Source organism: Mytilinidion resinicola (assembly GCF_010093595.1).
Source record: "Mytilinidion resinicola strain CBS 304.34 unplaced genomic scaffold BDZ99scaffold_13, whole genome shotgun sequence".
Classification (NCBI taxonomy): Eukaryota; Fungi; Ascomycota; class Dothideomycetes; order Mytilinidiales; family Mytilinidiaceae; genus Mytilinidion; species Mytilinidion resinicola.
Window position 1 is genome coordinate 1,226,833 of NW_022985449.1, and position 22,264 is coordinate 1,249,096.

Sequence of the window (22,264 nt, forward strand, 5' to 3'; positions counted from 1 at the left end):
CGAGATTCGACGGCCCGCGAAACTGAAGCTTTCGACGCCGCAACATCCTTGGTGAGCGTCTAACCATACTTATGGAGCATTCATACAACAGGCCGGAGTTCTAACCTGACTCGAGGCCGTGTATCATTCGCGTTGTGCAGAAATAGTCCACGAGCTTCTCTCAAAAGCCAAGCAGGGCCCTGCCGACGAGGTACCACATCATCGCGTACAATTAACGCGATTTCACTCACTCATGCCCATCAGGAGTCCGCAAGTGCGGACCAATCTTTGTCTCCAGTGGGCATTGAAATTGGAAAGTACAAAAATGCCACTCACTACCAGGATGGACTATTCTCGGTCGTGTACAAAGCTGCGTCTCCGGACGACAATGGCACATCTGGGCGTATCGTGGCTCTCAAGGTCACGGAGCCTTCGGCCATGACCCCCCCTCACGATTCTATACGAGAGACACACATACTCAGGGAAGCGCATTCTTCACACGTGCTCCCGCTACTAGAAACCTTCCAGCAGCCTGGCGGCCGATTAGTGCTGGTGTTTCCATTCATGCCATATGACTTCGACCAGGCTCTTCAAAAGCGAATGCTGTCAGAACAGCAAATCAAAGGTTGTCTCAAGAACATGTTTTCAGCTCTTGCTCATATCCACTCCCAAGGCATCATTCATCGTGATGTGAAGCCTTCAAATATTTTGCTCAAATCGCTCTCGGGGCCCGCATACCTTGGTGATTTCGGGATTTCCTGGCAGGACAAAGCCCCCGCATCCGAGCCTGCGGACAAGAAGATCACCGACGTGGGCACGACATGCTACAGACCACCGGAATTACTTTTTGGCAATTGCAAATACGGGAGCAGTCTAGACCTCTGGGCTGCAGGATGCACAGCGGCTGAGGCCATGAATGCTGACCATGAAACCCTATTCGACGCAGGAGACCTTGGGAGTGAGCTGGCACTGATACAAAGTATCTTCAAGAAACTCGGTACCCCTAATCTGACAGTCTGGCCGGTACGATATGGTTTACACCCTGTACTGATCACGTACTAATCTGTGATTATGACAGGAAGCTGAAAAATTCCACGACTGGGGTAAGATGCAATTCTATGAGTATGAACCGCAGCCTTGGTCTAAACTCGTACCTGGAGCTTCGGAGACTGAACTTAACTTGGTCAGCCAACTGGTGAAATACGAGAGTGGGTCGCGGATGACTGCAGCACAGGTACGCGTTCCCTCGCTAACAATTGCGTCTAAGGCTGACTTCAAATGACAGGCACTTCAACATCCTTACTTTATGGTGTGACGGGAGCATGACACGGGTGAAGATTGCATTTAGGAAGTCGCATCAACCCTACAATTTATATATTAGCATATGATACCGGCACGTGCCGTCAAAATGGACCCTTCTTTTCTCCATATTTTCGATCCCTGGACTTCTGTACTAAGAGACGTTTCCACCTATTGGTGGACTAGGAGTGGACCTGGAAGAGGAGCTCACATAGAGCATCATCAATCTTGCCTAGACATAAACATCCATAGTTTTACTATGGCGCTTCCAAACGATAACTTGATGAAGGCGGCTACCTCGATTGCGAAGAGTCCGTCTGTATTTAGATGCTTTTCCGAGGTCTTGCATCACGATGCAAAGCTGAGGTTGGCAAAAGCCCCCACCCTACAAATACTGAACAATCAAATGATTCATTGGAGTGGCGACACCTCCCCCAGAGCAAGTTAATTATGGACAGCTTGCACTGCAATACGAAGTATTGGTGCGGTGCTGGTGCATTTTCCCCTTCCGTGACCTCATTGGCCCCCTGCTCGACCATGGAACGACGCTAGACCCTGGGCCAACAACACCTGCAAGGTTTCCATGTCAAAAGTGCAGCTGTCACAACAATTGCTCAAAACGATAACACCCCACGCCCCCCGTCTTACCCTTCTCCCCGAGAGATCAAGATTCATAGCATATCGTATGTCTCGGTCTGCCAGGTAGCAGCTCGAGCGAACGGCTGCATTCAGCGTACCTACCAACCTCAAACAAGACCCTCGAACCCCGCACCTCTTCGACAGCGTCGTCCGACACAATGGCCTTTTTCTTCAGGAACAAGCAGAAGAGCTCGATAGAGCTGACGAGGTCAACGCGGGAGCTGGTGCAAAGGCTGGCGGCAGAAGAGAAACCGAATCCAAAGGTGATGCTCTTGGCCCAAAGCTGGGAATGCGGGCTAATGTGAGACTGCAGACGGAGGAGGAGCTCGCTCGAAATCTGGCACAGATGAAGATAATGATCCAAGGCACGCCCGGTACTTTATGCAATTTTTCATCATACTTGCCATTTATTAGACTTCCCCTCCTATCCCCAATCCCTTGACCCACTTGCCATTCGACTTACGCTGACAAAAGCAGAGGCGGAAGTCAGCCCGGAAGTCCAAGAAGCCCTCGTTCGAGAAATCGAAAGTCAAGATCTCATAATGCTACTGGCGGACAACATCTACAAGTTCCCCTTCGAGTCTCGGAAGGACACCCAAGTCATCTTCTCCACCGCTTTCCGATACAAGCCCCCTGGGGCCAACGCCCCTGAGCCCCCAGTCCTCCACAATGTCATAAGATACCGGCCTGAGGTCATAATATCACTGTGCAAAGGGTATGATCGGAGGGAAAGCGCAATGCCGTGCGGGGGTGTTCTCCGAGAGGCTCTCAAATTCGATGCAATTGCGGCCCTCATACTCTACGACGAACCTACTCCGGATGGAAAGGTCCGAGAGCTGAGCACCATAGATCCTGGTGTGCCGTCGACAGGACAAGGCATCTTTTGGAGGTTTTTCGACTGGATAGACAAAGGTGCATTCGAAGTCAGTGCGGATGCATTCAATACCTTCAGGGTAGGTCCCATCATTATTCTTACATAGCGTCGCAGAATGTCCATGCTAATTGAGTATTCATTACTAGGAAATTCTCACTAGGCACAAATCGTTGATTTCAAATTTCCTACAAGTTAACTTCACCCTATTTTTCGCAAAATACAACGACGTCCTCGTCCAATCGGAGAGCTACGTCACCAAGCGCCAGTCCATCAAGTTGCTGGGGGAGATTCTGCTCGACCGCTCAAATTACAACGTCATGACGACCTACGTCGATTCAGGAGACCATTTGAAGATCATCATGAAGCTATTACGAGACGATAGGCGCATGATTAACTACGAGGGGTTTCACGTTTTCAAGGTTCGTTTCTCTCTGATATATTCAGATTCTCTACCATGTGTCCACCATCTCACCCTTTCACAGGTCTTCGTAGCCAATCCCAACAAATCAGTTGCAGTCCAGCGCATCCTGATAAGCAACCGCGACAAGCTCCTCCGCTTTCTCCCTACCTTCCTCGAAGACAGAACGGAAGACGACCAGTTCACCGACGAGAAGAGTTTCTTGATCCGGCAAATCGAGCTCATGCCCTCGGCTCCCGTAGCTTCTACAGTGCAAGCGTCGTAGGACAACTACTAGCAACAGATAACAGCTTACGCGTCTACAGATCGGTTCCTTACGTCCCCTTTCCAATTCCCTTTGCTCTCTAGGCACGGAAGCGATGGTTTTCATTGCGCATGGTTGGGCGTTTCGGACATCATTGGTATGACGAGAGACTTTCCTCATTCTTGGATTAAGGCGTTAGTACTGGGTTGGTGGGGCATATTCTATTTTCCATGTGTAGCATTGCGAGTCTCATAGTATTGAGGGGGCCTGAAGCCCTCTAGCACTTTACTACGAGGCTACTTATCCCGCTCTTTCTTTTGTGAAATTGACCATTACCACTTGAAACAGCACTGGCATCGAGAATAGCTAACAAAAAAGTAAAGTAAGAGGCCTGGTCAACCGATCAAATGCGATTCATAAATTAGAATTTGATGATATGCATGGGTGACGTACAGCAGAGCGGGAGACTGAACTGACAACGCTCGGGATACACAAATCTACATTATGCAGGCTTAGCGGCCAGCAGTTTGATGAGAGTGCTGAAGGTCTCCATATAGTATTCACCAATAGCTATATCGTTCCTCCAACCTGGCTCTGAGTCGTTAAAACACAGAATTGTGAGGGGTCTTATGCATGCCAAGCAATCCCAGAACGCCAGCTCCCGCCGGCCTTTCACGAGCACGCATCTCGACTTCATCAACGAATCCTGTCGCAAACCACTTCAACCACGCGCCCGAACATGCGACCATTTGCCTCGACGCCCGCCCATGCCAATTCACCTCCATAACCACACTAGCCATCCGCCGAAGTCGCGCCTTGCTGCCCTCACCACTTCTTGCCGTGCTCCATAGCTCCGCCGCTATATACATAGTACCAACTGGCAATTCTAATAGAACGGGCCCATGTCATCCTACCCTCCTCCTCCCCAGGCCGAAGACACCCACTACGCGCCTATATACCCAGCAGCGCCGAGCTCCCAGCTGGAAAATGGCCACCAACCGCAGATGCACTACAGTTCACAGCTCAACCAGAACATCTTCCCCAAGATTGAATCGTTGAGCGATGTCCTACAACAACAAGCCAATCAGGCAAACCATGCCTTGACAGACCAGCGAAACATACTCCAGAATGTAGGAGACGCGCACAATTCGAAGCCTAATAGGTTGCGCAAGGCATGCGATTCATGCAGCATCCGGAAAGTGAAGGTATGCTAGAGCCCCGCTGCGCCATATTGCGAAAAGCCGCCCAAGCTGTAGCATGAGGTGCATTTCAGCTCTATAGAGTAAATGCTGACGTTGTTGGCAGTGTGATGAATCTGGACCGCCATGTAAAGCTTGCGCAGCTCTAGAGATCCCCTGCACATTCGATCGACCAAGCCGGAGGAGAGGTCCTCCTAATCGTCACGCAGAAGCAATAAAGAAGAGGCGCTTGGAGGGAGGAGGGTCGGAACACCTGTCAGGACCATCGACGCCCTCGTCTCCGACAAATGCCGCCCACGCGTTGGCTCAACTGTCATCTCATCCAACCCACCTGTCTGCCGAGTCCATCTGCTCACTCCCCACGGTTCATGCCTTGATAGATGACTTCTTCACTTACATTCATCCGCTCTGTCCGTTTCCACATGAACCGTCGTTCCGAGAAGCATGGGGACGGCGAGAGGACTACACGAACCCAGCGTTTCTAGCCTTGCTGGCTTCAATGATCGCAGTACTAGTGGCTTCTTTCCCACGGAAACCACGATTACATCTCAAGACCCAAACAAAGGACCACTTTCCTACCCATCTGGCTCTTGTGGACAAGTGTCGAGAAGTATGCGCCCAGGCGCGGGGACCTGGATACCTGGATCGACCTGGCTTGAATGTTTACGACGCGTGCACCAGCTACTTCCTCGCATTGACAGGAGCGTACACATTCCAGTGGAGGCCGTGTCGGCTTTACTTTGGAGAGTGTTTCACTATTCTTCGATCGCTGGGGCTTCATAAAGCCAAAGGACCAGGGCAATCGGAGCTGGGTGCGCTTCCAGCGGTTCTCGGAGCGAATGGACAGAGTCCTGAGGGGCCAAGAGACGAATTGGTTGATAAGATCACGGAGCAGATGGGCCGAAGAATCTTTTGGACTATGTTTGTAGGCGTACGGTAAGCACTCCCAACAACCTCTGATCTATATAGAAGGTTCACTAACAAGACTGCGTACTTCAGGACTATGCAGCAATTTGGAGCTTCCTTTGGTGAGCTAACTATTCTACCGCAAACCCCGAGTGAGGTGCTTCCTCCCTTGCCCGCAGAGGTAGATGATCAGTACATCTTCCCAGCCTACATATCACCACAACCAGAAGGTATACCTTCGCTAATGACTGGATTCATCGCAAACGTGCGTATTTATAACTCGTATTCCATCCTTTCGACCATGGAAATGGCCTTTGGTATGGGCGAGATATTTGATTGGGAGCGGCAGAAACGAATTATCGACCACTCGTTGCAGACTTGCAAGCGAGCTCTGGAAGGAATACCCGAAGTTCTACGAGTCTTACCAAAGGACACCAAAGACGGACGGTTCGGTCAACGAAAACAGCCTTATTATCCCCCAATGCCGGAATACATGAGCGCTAGAGACCGGGCGCTCGTAGAATTCGATCACGAGGGCTCGGTTGAGGGAAGACGCTCAGTGCAGTTTGAGATCGAGAAGGCGAACATATACGTCAGTCATCTAAGCAGCCGCTCGTACCTTGTAGAGAAGTATTTCATTTACTTGGAGAACTCCCGCAAGCCAAGGAGCCAGTTCAATTCGCCGGGCGCGCTGGCGTCGGGTTTTGATAGTCTGCTTCCTGCTCCGACGGGGGAATATGACTCTCTAGAGCAAGAAATGGCGGCAGAGCGCGAGAACGTTATCAAGGATTTGATGCTGGTGCTTGGAAGCATTGATTTGGTCAATATGGAGCCTAACGCGGATAGTTTCGTACGTATTCCCCTGCCCATCCCCTTCTCAAACCCTCAAATTGCTTATGATAGATTCTAGACCCAAAAAATCCGCCAGATTGCCTCGACACTTCTTGATGTACCAAAAAATCGAAAGGGCTCGATTGCGCTCCAACACGAGGAGTATCTGTACAAATTCCTCGACATTCTCAGTAAGCTAGAGCGGGTCAGTCCGCAGAGCGCGGACCCGAACCAGGCGGTGGACGATGAGACAGAGCTCAGGCATTGGGCGGACTTGAGAGAGTATCAATTAAAATTCCAGGAGCAAGGGGGTATTTATGGGTTCTCGTAGCTTTAAAAGGAAGGGCTACGGTGTACGATTTGATCTTGGAGGAACGAGGCGAACGACCGGGATGAGGTTGGGCAGGGCTGTTTTGGCGTTAGCTGGGGATATGTCTTGATATTGCACTAAGCTGGGATGGGATGGGATGGGATGGAATGGGATGGGAAGGAAACACATGTAGGTTACAGCTTTAAGGCTTTGCGAGCATTCTAGTTGCAGCACACTCGTATGATTGTTGGAAGCGAATCAGAGGGATGCTTTTGAATCAATATAAGATAGTGTTCAGACACTTGAACAGTCTAATTACACATGTTCTACCTTCGTCTACACAAGACTTGAATATTAACATACGAATGTGCTCGAAAATGTTGAGGGTTCAATGAGAGTTGGGGAGAGATCACGTGCTGTCGGCGATTCTATTCTCCATGCGGCTCTGCTCCTCCGAACCTCTCCTCAAAACGCAACGAACGATACCCCATTGCAACCCACCGTACACACCCCTCGCCATGGCGAAGAAAGCCCTCGCCAAAGACCAGATTGTCAAACTCATCGTGGGCGCAGGCCAAGCGTCGCCCTCGCCGCCCGTCGGTCCCGCACTAGGAAGTAAAGGTGTGAAGAGCATGGATTTCTGTAAAGTAAGCTCTTCCCTTTCATTTCATTTCGACTCACTCACTTCACGTCTGTCACTCATTGTCCTCTCTCCTCAACTATAAACCATCTTCAAAAGCTATTGATTGGCCGAGCCTCAATCGCATCCTCTCAACTCGTCTTCCAGCTCCCAACCCTCCCAAGCCTCAAATTCTAACATCCGCCCCAGGAATTTAACGCCCGCACCGCCCACTACACCCTCGGTACCCCCATCCCCGCGCGCGTCACCGTCCGCCCGGACCGCTCCTTCCACTTCGAGCTGCGCACGCCGCCCACCGCGACCCTCCTCCTGACGGCCGCGGGCGTGATGCCCACCAAGAACAAGATCAAGGGCGCCGGCAACGTGCCGGGGCCGATGAACAACGCGGAAGGCGCGCGGGGGAAGCAAACCTCTGCCTCGCCGACGGTCGGCAATGCGGTGGTCGGGACCGTGGGGAGCGTGAGCTTGAAGCACATCTACGAGATTGCGAAGATTAAGCAGAGCGAGACGCGGTTGAGTGTGATGGGGCTGGAGAGTTTGGCGAAGTGTGTCGTGGCGCAGGCGGCCAGTATTGGGGTTGTGGTAGTGCCGTAGGAGACGGGGGTGGGAAAAGCATGGGATGGCGTTTATGTTTTGGGAATACCAGCAGTCGGGGCTTGAGTTTGGAGCGTCAGCTAAGGCTGGGGGTTGAGTGGATTGTTGTATCATATGTACGCTGTATAAAGATCATTAGAGAGATTAGGAAATATCAGATATCTCAATGCTGCATAATCGACACACACATAAGGTCTCATTTACGGCCACAGACTGACAGACCAAGACAATTTGCGCGGACTTGCTCCCCCTAAAACTTCTCCACGACGCCAAATACACCGAGTCCATGGCCTGATTCCCGAGCCATGTCAATAACATGCCAAAAGCGAGTGCAAATCGCACGGACTGGCTCCCGTTTGTACATCTGAACAGTGCTAAATCAGCCTAATTTCATGGACCCAATTTATAATGTCCTGCCTTGCACATTACCGAAGAGGTGTGAAACAGAGCCCAGGAAGGGGTTCAAAAGTCCAACAATCTAAATCATCGCTCAAATTACAAGGTTTTCATCTACGGATACTAATCCGGACTCGATCCCATTCATCCATCACACAGGCTGACAGTAACCCCGAATCCATGGTCTATTTCAGTGTGTGTAGCAATAACATGCCAAAAATAAGTCTAAATCGCACGGACTGGCTCCCGTTTATACATGTCAACATGGTGAGATTTGACTGTGATTCCTGGTCTGATTTAGGGACTTACGGATTTCGCGTAGTGAAGAAGGGTAAGAATCAAAACTTGAGAAGAGGTGAAAACCAAGGCACGATGAATCAGGCGTTGAAAATATGAGATCGAAAAAGCTCTACCACTGTCCGAGGTGCACACCAGAGACAATGAAATGCCGCAGGGTTGAGTTCAAGATGTTCTTTTTGATTCATCTAAAGCTTGGCCGTAACGCCCGCTGTCCAGTGCCATCCCGAGCCATGTCTATGTTACAGCAACTGCATCCATTACCGGCAGCATCTCCCCTCTCCAACCCCCTACACGATCGTCTCCAGCTCCCTTGCATATCCTAGCGTATTCTCGATAACTTGGTCGCTTGTGACGAGGATATCGCGTTCCAGCCCTAGCATCTCCTCGGCCTGCTGGGGGAAGTATATCCGGCTGTCTTTGACTACCCAGCCCAGCTCATGCGCAAACTTGACTACACTGCCTTCGCTGTCGAGGAAGAGGAGGCTCTTGGCATCTGAAACGGGGATGGATGGATAGGCTTTCTCGGAGCAGGAGGCGATTTCCTTGCGGATTGTGCCGATGAGGACCTGTGAAATGAAATGTTAGCCTTGTCCTCATGAAATACCACCTCTCTACCCGCCAGACCCAAGAAAACGACCTAGTACACAAAGTAGAGCGCCATGCTTCCAGCACACATACCTCAGAAAACAGCCCAAACTCCTCCGCCGGCACCCTCTCACTCTTCGTCTCCCCCCAAACCCGATCATAGCTCCCCTCCATCAGCGCCTGCTCTAGCCGTATCGGATACTGGATAAACACATCGTCCTCTAGCCCCTTCCCGCCCTTGCCCCCAGCCGCGGCCCCCTGGATCCCCGCCGCGACCTCCAGCCCCTCCAGCGTCGTGTGGAACCCCGCGTAGTCGCCGTCGCTCAGCAGCAGCAGCAGATACAGGCCCGTGATCTTGCTCGCCTGGCTCGCCCCATCCTTCGGCAGCACAGAGGTGGGCAGTGCGTAGAACGGCTGCAGCTGCTGGAAGTAGCGCGTGAAGCTCTCCGGGTCCTTGAGCCGAATGCTGAGCAGGGCGCCCAGCTCGAGGGTTTCGCGGGCCGCAAGCAGGTGCGGCCGCGGCGTCGTGGGCGCGGGGATCAGGGCGTTGAGGTGCAGGAGGGCGAGTTTGGCGCGCGAGAGCAGCGATGGCGCCGAGGAGTATTTGTGGGATTGGAGGCAGCCGTGGAGCTGCTTGAGCGTCTCGCGGAGCTCGTGGTCGGCCATTTCGGCGGGTGCGAGGAGATTCGGTTGAGTAGGCGGAGGGAGGTGAGAGTTCACAGTTGTAGAAGAGGAGTGCGAGACGGAGTGAGGTTGTGATGAAGTTGCTGTGGGCGGGTTTGTTCGAGCTTGAATCGGACGTGGTGGTAACGATGCAGTGATGCTCGAACGCTCGGACCTTTGGCCCAGCGAGATCCATGGCAAACCACAACCTTCGAATATGCGGTGGCGGATGAATGCTCTATTCATTTTGCGATACTACAGGGGCTACAAGAGGAGGGTACTTCAACGTTCTTAAAGGTTTCTTTCCAGCTCAGACTCTGCCTAATCTCAAGTTCCCCTTGCTGTGGCAGGCAGATGACTTGGTCACAGGTTCTCATTTCCACCATTGGATATCTATATTCAACTTACACAGCCTTGTCATAGGTCTGTATGAATTTCTGTATCACTGTTTGGTGCGCTCTAACATATTTGAGAGCATCATAGTATAGTGTAAAACATCTGTGTGAGCAGCCTGATGTCTAACTGGGCCACCCCGGATAGCATGAAGCATAGTGACATATGGACAGAGTTCTATTAGATCTCTATCTAGTCTATCTCCTTCGTCCAAAGCGACCTTTGCCTCCCTTTTGCTGGTCCTTCCCCTTGATCTTTAGCCTACGATAATTCGCATTCATCGTAGCGCCCGCTTTCCGGACAGCTTTACTGACTGCATTTGTCCCCTTCTGGGCTGGAGCAGCTTTCGTCTCTGTCTTAGCTTTGGGTTTCAGTGGATCCTTGGCCTTTGCGTGTCGAGTCTTCCTCTTCTTAGGGGTATGAGAGTCGTTACTGAAGTCTGAGGCGCCGCCGTCGTCTGACGACTCTCCTCCGAATTCATCCGCAGAGCCCTTGTTTTCTGGGCTCTCGTTCGTTTGTGTGTCTGTGATGGCATCTGGACTATCCGAGTCATCTTGCACAGCCGGTTCAGGAGACTTGGACTTGCGTTTGGCAGCAACTGGGCGCACTGTTTGATGTTAGAAAATCTTTCTGCCTATACACAACCATAATACTTACTGTTCACTCTTCTCGTGGTCCGCTTCTGTCCCCTCTTCTTGTACGCTTTACGAGGATTCCCGTTCCTATCTAGTGCACCTAGTTCCTGCTGTGTCTCATCTTGATCCGATTCTTCTAATGCGTCAGGGCCAAGCTTCATGGGAACCTGACTATCCTCGACTAGAACCTTCGGAGCAGGTTTCGCTTTAGGTATTGAAATACCCGCAGCCTCCATCTCCATCTCCCGCATCATCTCTAACTCTTCATCTAGCCTGTCCTCTTCTTGCCTCTCCGCCTCCTCTTCCTCCCTCTTCGCCTCCTCAACTCTTTCCTTCTCCTGGTTCTTCAGATTCTGTATCATACTACTCAGACTCCTTCCAAGTCCTCTCCGCTTCCACGGCGCAGGTCGCGGCGTCGATTCGTCCTCCTCAGCAATCATATCAAGCGGCCTAGTATCGCGTCGCAGGAACATTGGTGTCGAGCAGTGCTTCATCGTCGAAGATGGCGTGCCCTCCTCATCCCGCTTCCGCTTCTTCGGTGTCGCGAACTTGTCTAGCAAGAACCTCTTCCCTGCAGAAAGTGGCGTCCTGCTTCCTCGCGCCCGCTCCTCAACCGACAGCGCGTCTTCGGTTCCACTGTGGCTCTTACTCGGTGTCTGCATCACGTTTGTTCCCACGTCACCCAAAACTGTCCTTTGCGCTTTGATCGGTGTTTCCGAGGGGAGCAGATCGAAGAGACCGAGAACCAGTCCATCCTTCTGCGGGGTAGGTCCGATCTTCGAACGAACATGTACTGGCGTGAAGAGGATTGAGGCCGATCCAGGGACATTCGCAGGGTCTGCATTCTCTACTTGCTCGTGTCTTGCGGGGGTGGTAGCGGGTTTGAAGAGCGGCTTCGAGGGAGTTCGGACATCACCGTCAATCGCTTTGCGTTTTCGCGGGGCTTTCGAGGGCGTTTGTGGGTCGGCCTTGCCCGCCAGAACATCTCGGAGCTTGTTATACTCCTTGTATTTCTGTGCTGTGTTCTAGTAAGCAGAAGTCTCGAAGATATGTGCATGCCGACGTACAAATGCTCGCGTTCGCTTTTATGTCCAGGCGGCCAGCTTTGCGGCCATTATGTGCAGCAGCAAAATCCTTCTCCCACAGCTTGAGCTCCTGCTTTAGAGTATTGCAGCGGTCGTTCGGATCGGCGTTGGTGGTGGGCATTTTGGTTCGGAGTGTAGGATCGGAGGTCGCGTGTTGATCGCGAAGTTCACCAGGGCGCGAAATACGCGCTACCCTTGTAAGAAATCACATTATGTAAGCATCCTGCCACACCTTCAGCCATAATTGTGAATTCGAATCCAATGTATATGCTGTTTCCTCTGCGGAAGCAGCCGCTGTCTATCGTACACGATTGATATTCACAAACTCCGTCTGGAGCTCAGTAACATGCGCTGATGCCAAAAATGGAAACCCTAATTAAACCCAAGCCCCTAGTAGTGAATTGCTTTGTCGTAAGTCGCCATTGCTGCCTCCTTGAAGGCCTCGCTGAGCGTAGGGTGCGCATGTGATGTACGGGCAACGTCTTTAAATAAGTTAGTAACGACATATACAAGAGTCGTAGAACAAACATACCTTCGCAGCTTGCGCCGTATTCCAGAGCAAGGGTGGCCTCGGCAATCATCTCTCCAGCATTCGGTCCAACAATGTGAACACCCAATATCCGGTCTGTCTCGGCGTCCGCGAGGAACTTCACAAGACCCTCCGTGTCCAGGTTCGTCTTCGCTCTCGAGTTCGCGGAGAAGGGGAATGAGCCGGTCTTGTATTTGACGCCCGCAGCCTTCAGCTCTTGCTCGTTCTGGCCAACCCAAGCAACCTCGGGATGAGAGTACATGACGGACGGGATAGCTCCATAGTTGACATGTCCATAGCCCTTCGTAATGAACTCGACGGCAGCAACACCCTCCTCTTCAGCCTTATGAGCCAACATTGGCCCGAATGTGCAGTCACCAATGACTCGGATATGCGGGATCTTTGTGCGGAATTCCTGATCGATTACAAGGCGTCCCTTATCGTCGGCCTCTACGCCAATCTTCTCAAAGTTCAGGCCAGCAGTGTATGGGCGACGACCAATGGCAACGAGGACAACATCGGCATCGAGCTAGTAGTTTCGTAAGCTATGCGTCTTCCGAAATTGGGCAACGTTCTCTCTTACCAGCTCCTCTTTACCGCCCTTGGCAGCCTCAACATTGATCTTCACGGTCTCGCCGCTGTCGTCACCGCCCATGACCTTGGTGTTGAGCTTGAACTTCATACCCTGCTTGGTGAGAAGCTTCTGCGTCAACTTAGCGATTTCATTGTCCATGCCAGGCCCTCCAATCTGGCCCAAGAATTCGACAACCGTGACTTCAGCGCCGAGTCGAGACCAAACCGAACCCTATCGACCATTAGTAAAGAACATTCCCAAGTGCTCCCAGTTGCGACTCACCATCTCGAGACCGATGATGCCACCTCCGATGACGACCATCTTCTTTGGGACCCTTTGTAGTGCGATTGCGCCTGTGCTTGTGATAATCTTCTCCTCGTCGATAGTCAGACCGGGGAACGGTGTAGCTTCACTGCCGGTGGCAATGATGATGTTTTTTGCCTTAACAGAGGTCTCCCCGCCATCGAGCAGGTTGACTGCGATAGTGTGTTCATCCGTAAACGCTCCGGTGCCCTTGATGTATTCGACGTTGTTTTTCTTGAACAGGAATTCGATACCCTTGGTCAGACCCGACACCGATGTCTCCTTCGCCTTCATCATCTGTGCCAGATTGAGCTTCACATCGCCGACGTCGATTCCACGGTTCTTCGTGTCGTGGAGGATGGAGTGGTACATATGCGAGTTGTTGAGGAGAGATTTCGAGGGGATGCAGCCGACGTTGAGGCATGTTCCTCCCAACGCGCCACGCTTCTCTATACACGCAACCTACGCGGAAATACATTAGCTTCGAGAGGATGCGATCGGGACAGTGCGAATACCTTGAGGCCTGCTTGTCCAGCCTTGATAGCTGCGACGTATCCCGCGACACCTCCGCCGATGATGACGAGGTCCTTCTCCTCTGCGAGATGATCAGCCGGTGCACATGGAAAAGCTTCGGAATATGCGCCTTACCAGCTTCTGTAGCATAACCCCTCCTTGAACGGTCCAGCATGTAGAATGCTGAAGGGCGAATGCTGCTCTGGGCGCCACCGACGGGACGCAATAGCGACCTGGGGGCAGCCCGGGGGACCATGGAACGGAACATGACGAGTGAAGGGAGAGGGCAGGGACGGAAAGAGGAGAGGAAGAGCCGCGATTCTTACGGCTAGTGGATTGGAAGGGATCAATTGATGAAGGTGGTGACCGTGGCTATGTGTTTGGAGCTCCGGACGACAACTTTTCGGAGAGCCGGCGAGATCGCCTTCAGCCGGGAGCAGGTAAAACGGGGGACGCTTAGCAACACAATTCGCCTTGAGACATTTGCATCTTGACGCACTCGGAAGAACGTTCCAGCAGTACGTATTTCAGTAATAGTAGTCTCATTCAAGCTATCTGAAGCTCAACATATTCTCCCCGTTAAATTGTTGGTCGTATTAACATTCAAGCTTCACTCTGTTTGGGTGACAAGTGCGGTCATTTTACCGTCCCCTAACCTGCGGCAAGTGGCGGCTGTAATTCACGCTCGCATTGACCCGAATGATACTCCGTACTCGACCTTTATTAGTGCGCGACTTTTGAATATCATATTACTGATATAGAACGCTTTATTGGTATCTTCCACGAGTGGCGCTGTGCGACATGACTCCGTCATTCCTTCACCTTCCCCGTGGCGATAACTGTCAGCGCTTCGACTACCACCTTACAAGCCCATCGAACAGTCTCCCTCTCCGATATATTGCCGGCTATTTCGCCTTTACCAACAACCTTCTTGAGGAAGTACTGGAGACCGCGAGCCATCTGAGGAGCTTCTCCGACTTTACTGAATATATCGAGCAGTCCTTTCTCGTCTCTTTGATCGGCGGCATGCTTCTGGGACTGTAGGATGACGGTATTGAGCAAGACTTCCACGAATGTTTTCGTTTTCGGCTGGAGGTAGGTGAAGTTGAGGATCTAGCAGCATATTAGCTACTTGGCTTAATTTGAATTAGAACGAACATTTACCTTCAGTGACGTTAGGGGGACTCTGCCGTTGGCAATCAGTTCTCCAAACATCCTCCCAAGATTTGCAATCTTTCTAGTTGTCATGCTCTCATCGCCTTCGTCCTCTTGATCAGCTTCGCCATCTTTCTTCTCGCCCAGACTCTTGAAGATATCCCATAGGGCGAACTGGAAAGACTTTTTTACACCGCGGTCCGTGCAGACTTTCCGGGCGATCAGTGTGTAGTAAGGATTGTAGCTTTGTTCACTCCCGGCACAGTGGATCAGTACTCGTGCTATCTCAGGCTCCTGGGCTCGTTTTAGCCTTAAATTCAGTATTCTTACGTGCGCATCTTTGAAGTCTGTTGCAGACATGATGGTCACAAAGATAGCGCGTCGAATGTCGGTGTTCATCCGATGTTCCCTGGCGAGTTGTAGAAGATTGGTAGTGCCATCGCCCTCTGAGGATATGATCTGCGTTGTCTCTTTGGATGCTCGGGACTTTAAGGTCTCTAAATCTGCCTGCTCGCCATCGTTCCTCCAACTTGCGCCCACGAGCCACCACTTTCCCCTCTTGTCGGTGTCTCTGATATCGGCCAGACCAATCCTCAGGGGTTCACTTGCTTTTATTGTGCCAGTGTTCAACGATCCTAGTGTCTTCTTCATTCGTATGGTGTGCTCGGAGATTACGGCAGAAGCGGCAACTCCAGTCTTGACTCGGTTGTTCTTAAGATTGTTGATACTCTCTATCATAAACTTCGTACGGACCGAAAGGTTACCTTCCCCGCTTTTGGCTACCGCTTTTTGAAGCAATACGACGATATCTTTCAGCGAAGAAGGATCATCTTGACGGAGCTGAGCTCCAGACACTGTTTTCAGATTAGTCTATGTTCAGCTACGAGGTTAAATAAGGGTAACGTTACTTTTGATGATCCTGAGAAGAAGCTCCGTATTCAAGTCCGAGAGTTCGTCAAGGAACAGCCGTATGTAGTCGAATACCAGGTTACTGCCAATCACATGAAAGTTATAGAGTTGAGCCATGAGCGAGATCAGATTTGTAGTCTGTTTCCCTCCAGCGTCGTTGCCCTGACTTCTTGAGTATTGGCTGTCAAATTCCGACACAATACGTTCTACAAGTTGAGCTCCAAAGTCCGTCCCAACAACTTTGTATACAGCCGTGATGAAACCCGCGTGCAAGATCAGGAATGTATCGTTGAGCGTAGTTTCATCGGAGAGCAGCCCAAGGAGTAGATCCATCAGCGTAGTACTAACGTAACTACGAGGGTTGTTTTCGTATATCTTTTCAATGTCTCGTAAGATTGTAATCAGGTTTGCTTCAGAGAGTCGATTTAGGAGACCTTGAACTTGTCGACGTAATCGTGATAGCGCTTCTGCGTCCGACGAGGGTGGTCTACGCAGTGAGGGTGGTATGTATTTGGCCGCTGGTAAGGTATTACTAGTCATGGGAGCGACGTAAGGGTTCTCTCGCACTCGAGGCTGTACAGGCTCGGGTAGATCCTCGGATTCGAAACCATCGGAGCCTTCCAAATCATCCTCACTACCATCATCAGATTGCTCATCAAGCTCTTCCTCAGTCGAGAACTCATCCTCATCTATATCCTCATCCATATTCTCTTCATCTAGAATATCGGAGTCACTATCGCTAGTCTCTTGAGCAGCAGCCCCCAGGGCTTTTCGGCGCTTACTTGCCAGCCATTCGTGATCTTCTGGTCTCTTTCTCTTGGTGGTGGGCTCCTCTGCTGAATCTTCACCGCTATCCAGATCCCCAAATAAATCTTCCAGACCGTCATCACCCGAGCTCTTTCTCTTCTTCCCTCTCATCCCCAATTTCTTCTCCAATGCCGCAATTTCGGCGTCATCCTGAGCGAGCTTTTCTTTCACAGCACGAGGTACTCGAGGGGGTGGTGGTGGGGAGCGTGTGGTGTTTGAGGGTTTCCTGACGACATCCTCTTTTGTGGTACGTTTCAATATGGATTTGAGGGGTTTCGCTGTGGTGTTTTGCGTCTTCTGTACAGGCCTAGGTGGCGCGGGCTCTTCTAAGTCGCTATCGTTTTCCTCCTCGTCCTCCTCTGATACCGCAATATGGCGGGGCTGCGCGCCAGGTCTCCTCGAGCTCCCTATCTTTTTGTGCACTTTCTTCTGCGCCCGTTTGGCTTTGCGACGCTCTTTTCGTCCGCCAGGCCCATTGCGCCCTCGGCCGCCTTTCCCGGTGGATCCTGAAGCTTGACGTTGGTTAGAAGACAGTAGACATAAGCGCATGCATATGAAATACCTCCAAACTGATCCCTCAGTTCCTTTGGCAGTTTTGGGCCAAGAAATTCTCGTTGGCGCATTGCGAATGTGGTGTTGAAGCGATCAAAAAAAGTTCGACGTCGGAGGTGCAAGAGCACCGCCGTTCTCCAACAAAACTCCCCGCAATCCCACCCACCTCAAAGTCGAATTTCCAGCACAATTCACCAGCAACCACACACAATCCCTGCTATATAAAGCTTCACGGATGGATATACAGGAGAGTTCTTCTTAGCGTCACACCACCAAACCATGGCGGAAGGCCACATCACCAACGCAGAGGCACGTTGCAAGTTCGACCTGAATCGAGTATCGTTAATCTAACACAGCCCAGTTCTTCACAAGACTCGCAGCCCTCCTAGACACTAACCGCGAAAAAGGCCATGGCTCTGTCTATCTCACACAAAAACGCATGGCCCTCTCCCCCGACGCCGCGCCGTCACCCACCAAAGTCGCGGACGACCCACTATGGGATACGCACCCCGCAAATCCTCTCCCTGTAATCGTCCGCGCAAGCGACACCAAGGAAGATAAGGCGAAGGATGGTAGTAGGAGGGATAAGCCGAAGATAAAGTTCTCGACGATAGTTCAGCCGGATGCGCTGGATGCGTTCTATGCGCGGTATGCAGAGACTTGCAAGGCGGGTATGTCGGCGCTGAAGAAGAGGGACCGGTCGAAGAGGAAGAAGGATAAGCGGAAGAAGGCGAAGACGGGGGATGAGAAGAAAGGATGAGGCTGGTATGGATGCCGTTGTTCCGCTAAGCTCACATGCAAATCGCTATTAATTTAGCATAGCGTCAAAGGAGGAGAAGAATACGGCGGATTTCCAATATGGTCATGATTGAATGATCACATAATGCTACACGAAAGGGGGACATATCACGGAAGAGGCAACAATTGGTCAAATCGGCTGACTGCAGGCGGACGCGTATACTGCGGGTATCATTGAAAGAATATCCCGCGATGTGCTAAACAATACAAGAAGTGAGGCTGTCCATAAGTCTAAGTATGCAACCTCGAGCTCAAAACAAATGTGCATATCAGTCACTGGCTCAAGTCATCTGATCCCTCTTACATCCACTCTTTCTGTCTAATTCAAGTTGCTCTTCAATGTCTTGAACAGAGCGAGATGCAGTGGCAATGGCTGGCCCATCCAAGTGGCTCGCTGAGTGTGATCCCGTTCATCTTCACCAGTGTTTGGATGAATGAGGGCAGAGAGAGGTCCGCGGTTTATCACCAACCAAGGAATGAAAGCTCCAAACTGCTCTGGCGTGAACAAATTGACCTCGAACATGCCCTTTTACACGTGGTCAGTGTCTGCTTAGTTATAAAAAATTGAACGGCGCTACATACCGTTATATGTGGACCAATTGGCTTTTCCCAAACCTGGTAGATGCGCAACTCGGGAACTTTTAAAGGTTTCAGATTAGTTAAATCAGCAATTCAGCTGAAGTGGCATGCGTACACTCTCGTCGAACACGCTCCCATAGCTCCTTCGCAAACTTGGCTTGCTCCTCGTCGGTCTGGAGGAAGTAGATGTGGACGTCAAATCCTCCCCGGATCCCTTTAGTGATTGGGCCAGGGAAAGCTTCATACGCAGCACTCTTCTCTTTTGCTGGCGGATTGACGAATGACTTTCCATCTTCGGCTCTCTCACTTTGAGTGAATGAGTAATTATCACGGTCAAATCGACCAGAATGGAATGATCATGCATACGTAGGAAGAGGAGGCAGGTCTCTAAAGCCTTCCAACGGCGACGGAAATTGGTAGAGGCTTGGATCTGACATTCTGCAGTGTGTGCTATTCTCTTGTTTCAGAAATAGAGGGTCTTATAAATCTTGAAGTTCTTGAATTTGATGCTTCTATATTGCCCTCTTGAAGATGCTGTTTGTCAGCGCGGAATTGCCCACGACCGAGCTCCTTCCACTTTGTGTCATCAACAAATGTTGCAATGCTCGCGTGATCATGCTGCGGAATACGAGTGTTTAGGACGTAGAATACCTTCCTAGCTCGTTCTGCGGCCTCAACCCACACGTACGGCAAGACCTGGGCAGGCCAGCTTCTGCAATCAGCTCTGGTCAGTGTGCAGTGTGCAATTAAGGCTAGCCTAACCGCACCCAATCGTGCCAATGCCGCTAGTACTTATTTGGCGTTGGAGTGTGCGTTTTGACTCTAAACCCTGTTAGAATACGCGGGTGACAAAAAAGCCGTGCACCAAAACAACTTACCTCTTCAACCGCACATTAATTACACCGCAACTCACGAGACAACCACTTCTGGAAAATCGATAATTATGATCTTAAGAAGCATCTCAAATAGGTGGCATTCATTCTATCATTTTATCAAGTAATTCCAGCTTTCTGCGGCCGCAGAGCGTGGTGTTGTTGGGTGTCTTTTGCTGATCTAAGCGATTTAGCTGGTTTGGTGCACAGCCTGTGGACGCATGCTGTTTTAGCATATCTCGCAAATGCTGCGTAACAAAAGGCTTTTTAACCCTGCAAAGGCTATTCCGGCCAATCATACCTCTCATCAACTTCCAGTACCGTACAGTAATCTGCCCTTGAAGCCACCTGCACGCTAACCACAGCATGCGTCCACAGGCTGTACGGCATTTTGTGTCGCCCGCGTGGGTAACTAACTATTCTTGCTAGGTTTACAAAGGGTGCGGCTCGCTGCATAATCAAACGGCCACCAAAATATAACTTTTCGTGATGGTATTCTACGGTCTCCCCCCATGTACGAGCTGCCCACGACAAGGGATTGTACACTGTAATTGTGTGGTGGGCAGCCCGTACAGGGGGCAGACAGTAAGCCTGGCAGTCCCCAGTCCCCAGCGATCTCCATTAACCTCAGCATATGCTATCTACTAAACCGAAGATGGCACATCTTCCGGTTGTGGCCACCTGCACTATCGCACTGCGGCTATCTGTCAAACCGCACCGTGGCTGCTTACTGAGTAGGTTGTATTGTGCCCAGCTGATAGCAGCTTTCGCTCAGTCCGCCGCTCAGGGACTATGATATAGAACTATAAAGCACGTTGAACCTCAGCTTCAGGTAGGAAGTTTTTGCTGATCTCAATTCTCATAATCGTCTTTCCAAACTATTCGTCTACGCCATCAAACATGCCGATCTTCACCAAAGACTCAACCGGACCCGAAGTGGCCGCAGCTCTTGCTTCCTACATCGAGGGCAAGGTTATCATCATCACAGGATGCAGCCCCAACGGCCCGGGTGCCACAGCGGCATTGGCCATCGCACCACACCACCCAGCTTTGATCATCCTTACTGGAAGAACTCGCTCACTCATTGAGGAGACCGAGAGGGAAATTCTGAAAGAGACACCCGACGCCAAAACCAGGCTTCTGACCTTTGATTTTGCAAGTCTCGAGTCCGTTCGTGAGGCTGCGAAGAAAGTGAACAGATATTCAGAACAAATTGACGTCCTTAACAACAACGCCGGGATCATGGCAACTCCGTTTGAGAAGACAGTTGATGGCATTGAGAGCCAGTTTGCTGTCAATCATCTTGGACCTTTCCTCTTCACTAACCTTGTCCTTGGAAAATTCCCCCGCGGTGGAAGGATTGTCAATGTCAGTAGCACGGCCTATCACTTCGGGGGGTTCCGATTCGACGATCCGAACTTTGAGGTAAGTGCCTCTTCATAACGATCGAAGCTCGATTTCAGCTGACGATAAAGACCGAGCCGTACAACAAATGGCTAGCCTACGCACAGTCCAAGACCGCCAATATACTCTTCTCAGCAGCCCTAGCGGAGAGACTTGGACCGAAGAACGTCTTCTCGTTCTCGCTCCATGTCAGCGGTGGTATGTATGCTGCCTTCTACACGAACAGTAGCTGACGCCCGCAGGTATCTACACCAATCTTGGGAAGCACATGACTGCTGAAGACCACGCGATGTGTAAGTATTCCAATGAGGAGATCATGAACTAAACTAATAATTGCCATAGTATCCTCCGTCGCGATTGTTACACACCAGCAAGGCACGTCATCATACATTGCGGCCGCATTTGATCCTGAACTTGAAGATAGATGAGAACCTAGACTCCTACACACACCCCCCTGGGACTAATACTACAATAGCAAGTGACGGTGCGTACTTGGAATATTGCAAACCTGTCCCAACTAAAGAAGAGGCTCCATGGGCGCGAGGAAAGGAGAATGCGGATAAGCTTTGGGCACTTAGCGAGGATTTGGTTGGAGAAAAGTTTGATGTTTGAAGAGGTTATTCTGGGATGACTGCTCTCCTCGACCATATTATGCTTTGTTTCGTAGAGAGCAATCCAGCACTAGCTTGAGTGCCACTTTCGGGAGCTGGTCACCACTGTCAGGAGCAGCTCCGTCGCCATAAGCCGAATTTTCAAGAGGTAGCTCAGGTTCCGCTGTGTGAACTTTGACATCGCGCATAAATCATGAAATCCCCTTGGGGCTCCCCGAGCCGTTGTAAAGGCATGTGCACAGACTTATGGCTTATCACTGTAACATCAAATGTCTGTCCCATTGCCCAACAATCATAGAAGAGTAGAGTTAAAACGTCTGCGTCTTCAGTTTGGCCATTAGTCGTTGTAAGTTGCTATTGGTTCTAATTGGCTAGAAGGGGTAATGTCGATGCTTATAAATAGGCCCTCTTAATTTCTATGAGAGCTAATTCACACTCCAACACTACCTGCTCACGACGGTTGTTCAGCTGCATAAGTCGCCTTCTCTTTCCTAATCCAAGAACTTTATTTTGTGTGTTGATCCCATTTAGCCTTCTCGCGTGCCACCTACATGTCTGGATCTCGGACTAAGACTGGTTGCTATACATGCAGAGTCCGAAAGAAAAAAATGCGACGAGCAGAAGCCGTTCTGCTTGACTTGCCGCTCGAGAGAAATCTTCTGCTATAG

At 50.9% G+C, this 22,264-nt stretch overlaps 8 protein-coding genes across 8 annotated transcripts; 5 read left to right on the plus strand and 3 right to left on the minus strand.

Moving 5' to 3' along the window:
- Window positions 1–417: 417 nt before the first annotated feature.
- On the plus strand, window positions 418–3,474 carry BDZ99DRAFT_489521 (Mo25-domain-containing protein; the record flags this gene model as incomplete). The annotated part of the gene is made up of 7 exons (XM_033722987.1): window positions 418–1,002; window positions 1,058–1,162; window positions 2,034–2,180; window positions 2,231–2,291; window positions 2,395–2,874; window positions 2,984–3,210; window positions 3,274–3,474. The coding sequence occupies 7 exons, from the start codon at window positions 418–420 to the stop codon at window positions 3,472–3,474; spliced, it is 1,806 nt and encodes a 601-aa protein (XP_033574963.1).
- Window positions 3,475–4,159: 685 nt separating this feature from the next.
- BDZ99DRAFT_420731 (uncharacterized protein) lies at window positions 4,160–7,000 on the plus strand. Its single transcript, XM_033716931.1, has 4 exons — window positions 4,160–4,658; window positions 4,759–5,588; window positions 5,652–6,408; window positions 6,469–7,000. Exons 1-4 carry the CDS (start codon window positions 4,356–4,358, stop codon window positions 6,718–6,720), a joined length of 2,142 nt encoding a protein of 713 aa, XP_033574964.1. The 5' UTR covers window positions 4,160–4,355; the 3' UTR covers window positions 6,721–7,000.
- A 170-nt stretch (window positions 7,001–7,170) lies between these two features.
- Window positions 7,171–8,139, plus strand: BDZ99DRAFT_510083 (ribosomal protein L11). The gene is made up of 2 exons (XM_033724446.1): window positions 7,171–7,346; window positions 7,529–8,139. Exons 1-2 carry the CDS (start codon window positions 7,218–7,220, stop codon window positions 7,931–7,933), a joined length of 534 nt encoding a protein of 177 aa, XP_033574965.1. The 5' UTR covers window positions 7,171–7,217; the 3' UTR covers window positions 7,934–8,139.
- Window positions 8,140–8,782: 643 nt separating this feature from the next.
- On the minus strand, window positions 8,783–12,128 carry BDZ99DRAFT_447096 (uncharacterized protein). Its single transcript, XM_033717990.1, has 5 exons — window positions 11,973–12,128; window positions 10,928–11,923; window positions 10,491–10,877; window positions 9,308–10,086; window positions 8,783–9,195 (listed from the first exon to the last, which is right to left on the minus strand). Exons 1-5 carry the CDS (start codon window positions 12,109–12,111, stop codon window positions 8,917–8,919), a joined length of 2,580 nt encoding a protein of 859 aa, XP_033574966.1. The 5' UTR covers window positions 12,112–12,128; the 3' UTR covers window positions 8,783–8,916.
- A 252-nt stretch (window positions 12,129–12,380) lies between these two features.
- BDZ99DRAFT_489526 (dihydrolipoyl dehydrogenase) lies at window positions 12,381–17,403 on the minus strand (the record flags this gene model as incomplete). Its single annotated transcript, XM_033722988.1, has 11 exons — window positions 12,381–12,472; window positions 12,523–13,048; window positions 13,103–13,324; window positions 13,376–13,858; window positions 13,912–13,991; window positions 14,045–14,230; window position 14,524; window positions 14,732–15,022; window positions 15,074–15,918; window positions 15,973–17,292; window positions 17,343–17,403. 11 exons carry the CDS (start codon window positions 17,401–17,403, stop codon window positions 12,381–12,383), a joined length of 4,107 nt encoding a protein of 1,368 aa, XP_033574967.1.
- A 208-nt stretch (window positions 17,404–17,611) lies between these two features.
- BDZ99DRAFT_489528 (signal recognition particle, SRP9/SRP14 subunit) lies at window positions 17,612–18,092 on the plus strand (the record flags this gene model as incomplete). Its single annotated transcript, XM_033722989.1, has 2 exons — window positions 17,612–17,645; window positions 17,689–18,092. The coding sequence occupies 2 exons, from the start codon at window positions 17,612–17,614 to the stop codon at window positions 18,090–18,092; spliced, it is 438 nt and encodes a 145-aa protein (XP_033574968.1).
- A 357-nt stretch (window positions 18,093–18,449) lies between these two features.
- BDZ99DRAFT_391579 (uncharacterized protein) lies at window positions 18,450–19,146 on the minus strand (the record flags this gene model as incomplete). Its single annotated transcript, XM_033715736.1, has 4 exons — window positions 18,450–18,656; window positions 18,713–18,768; window positions 18,825–19,015; window positions 19,076–19,146. The coding sequence occupies 4 exons, from the start codon at window positions 19,144–19,146 to the stop codon at window positions 18,450–18,452; spliced, it is 525 nt and encodes a 174-aa protein (XP_033574969.1).
- Window positions 19,147–20,481: 1,335 nt separating this feature from the next.
- On the plus strand, window positions 20,482–21,816 carry BDZ99DRAFT_447111 (short chain dehydrogenase reductase; the record flags this gene model as incomplete). Its single annotated transcript, XM_033717991.1, has 4 exons — window positions 20,482–21,006; window positions 21,057–21,183; window positions 21,228–21,278; window positions 21,328–21,816. 4 exons carry the CDS (start codon window positions 20,482–20,484, stop codon window positions 21,411–21,413), a joined length of 789 nt encoding a protein of 262 aa, XP_033574970.1. The 3' UTR covers window positions 21,414–21,816.
- Window positions 21,817–22,264: the final 448 nt, after the last annotated feature.

Coding starts and splice junctions, on each gene's coding strand:
- BDZ99DRAFT_420731 (XM_033716931.1), top strand. CDS start 4,356: ATGTCATCCTACCCTCCTCCTCCCCAGGCCGAAGACACCCACTACGCG. Junction 5,589..5,651: donor ACTATGTTTGTAGGCGTACG/GTAAGCACTCCC, acceptor TGCGTACTTCAG/GACTATGCAGCAATTTGGAG. Junction 6,409..6,468: donor AGCCTAACGCGGATAGTTTC/GTACGTATTCCC, acceptor GATAGATTCTAG/ACCCAAAAAATCCGCCAGAT.
- BDZ99DRAFT_510083 (XM_033724446.1), top strand. CDS start 7,218: ATGGCGAAGAAAGCCCTCGCCAAAGACCAGATTGTCAAACTCATCGTG. Junction 7,347..7,528: donor AGAGCATGGATTTCTGTAAA/GTAAGCTCTTCC, acceptor CATCCGCCCCAG/GAATTTAACGCCCGCACCGC.
- BDZ99DRAFT_447096 (XM_033717990.1), bottom strand. CDS start 12,111: ATGCCCACCACCAACGCCGATCCGAACGACCGCTGCAATACTCTAAAG. Junction 11,924..11,972: donor AAAAGCGAACGCGAGCATTT/GTACGTCGGCAT, acceptor ACTAGAACACAG/CACAGAAATACAAGGAGTAT. Junction 10,878..10,927: donor GACCACGAGAAGAGTGAACA/GTAAGTATTATG, acceptor AACATCAAACAG/TGCGCCCAGTTGCTGCCAAA.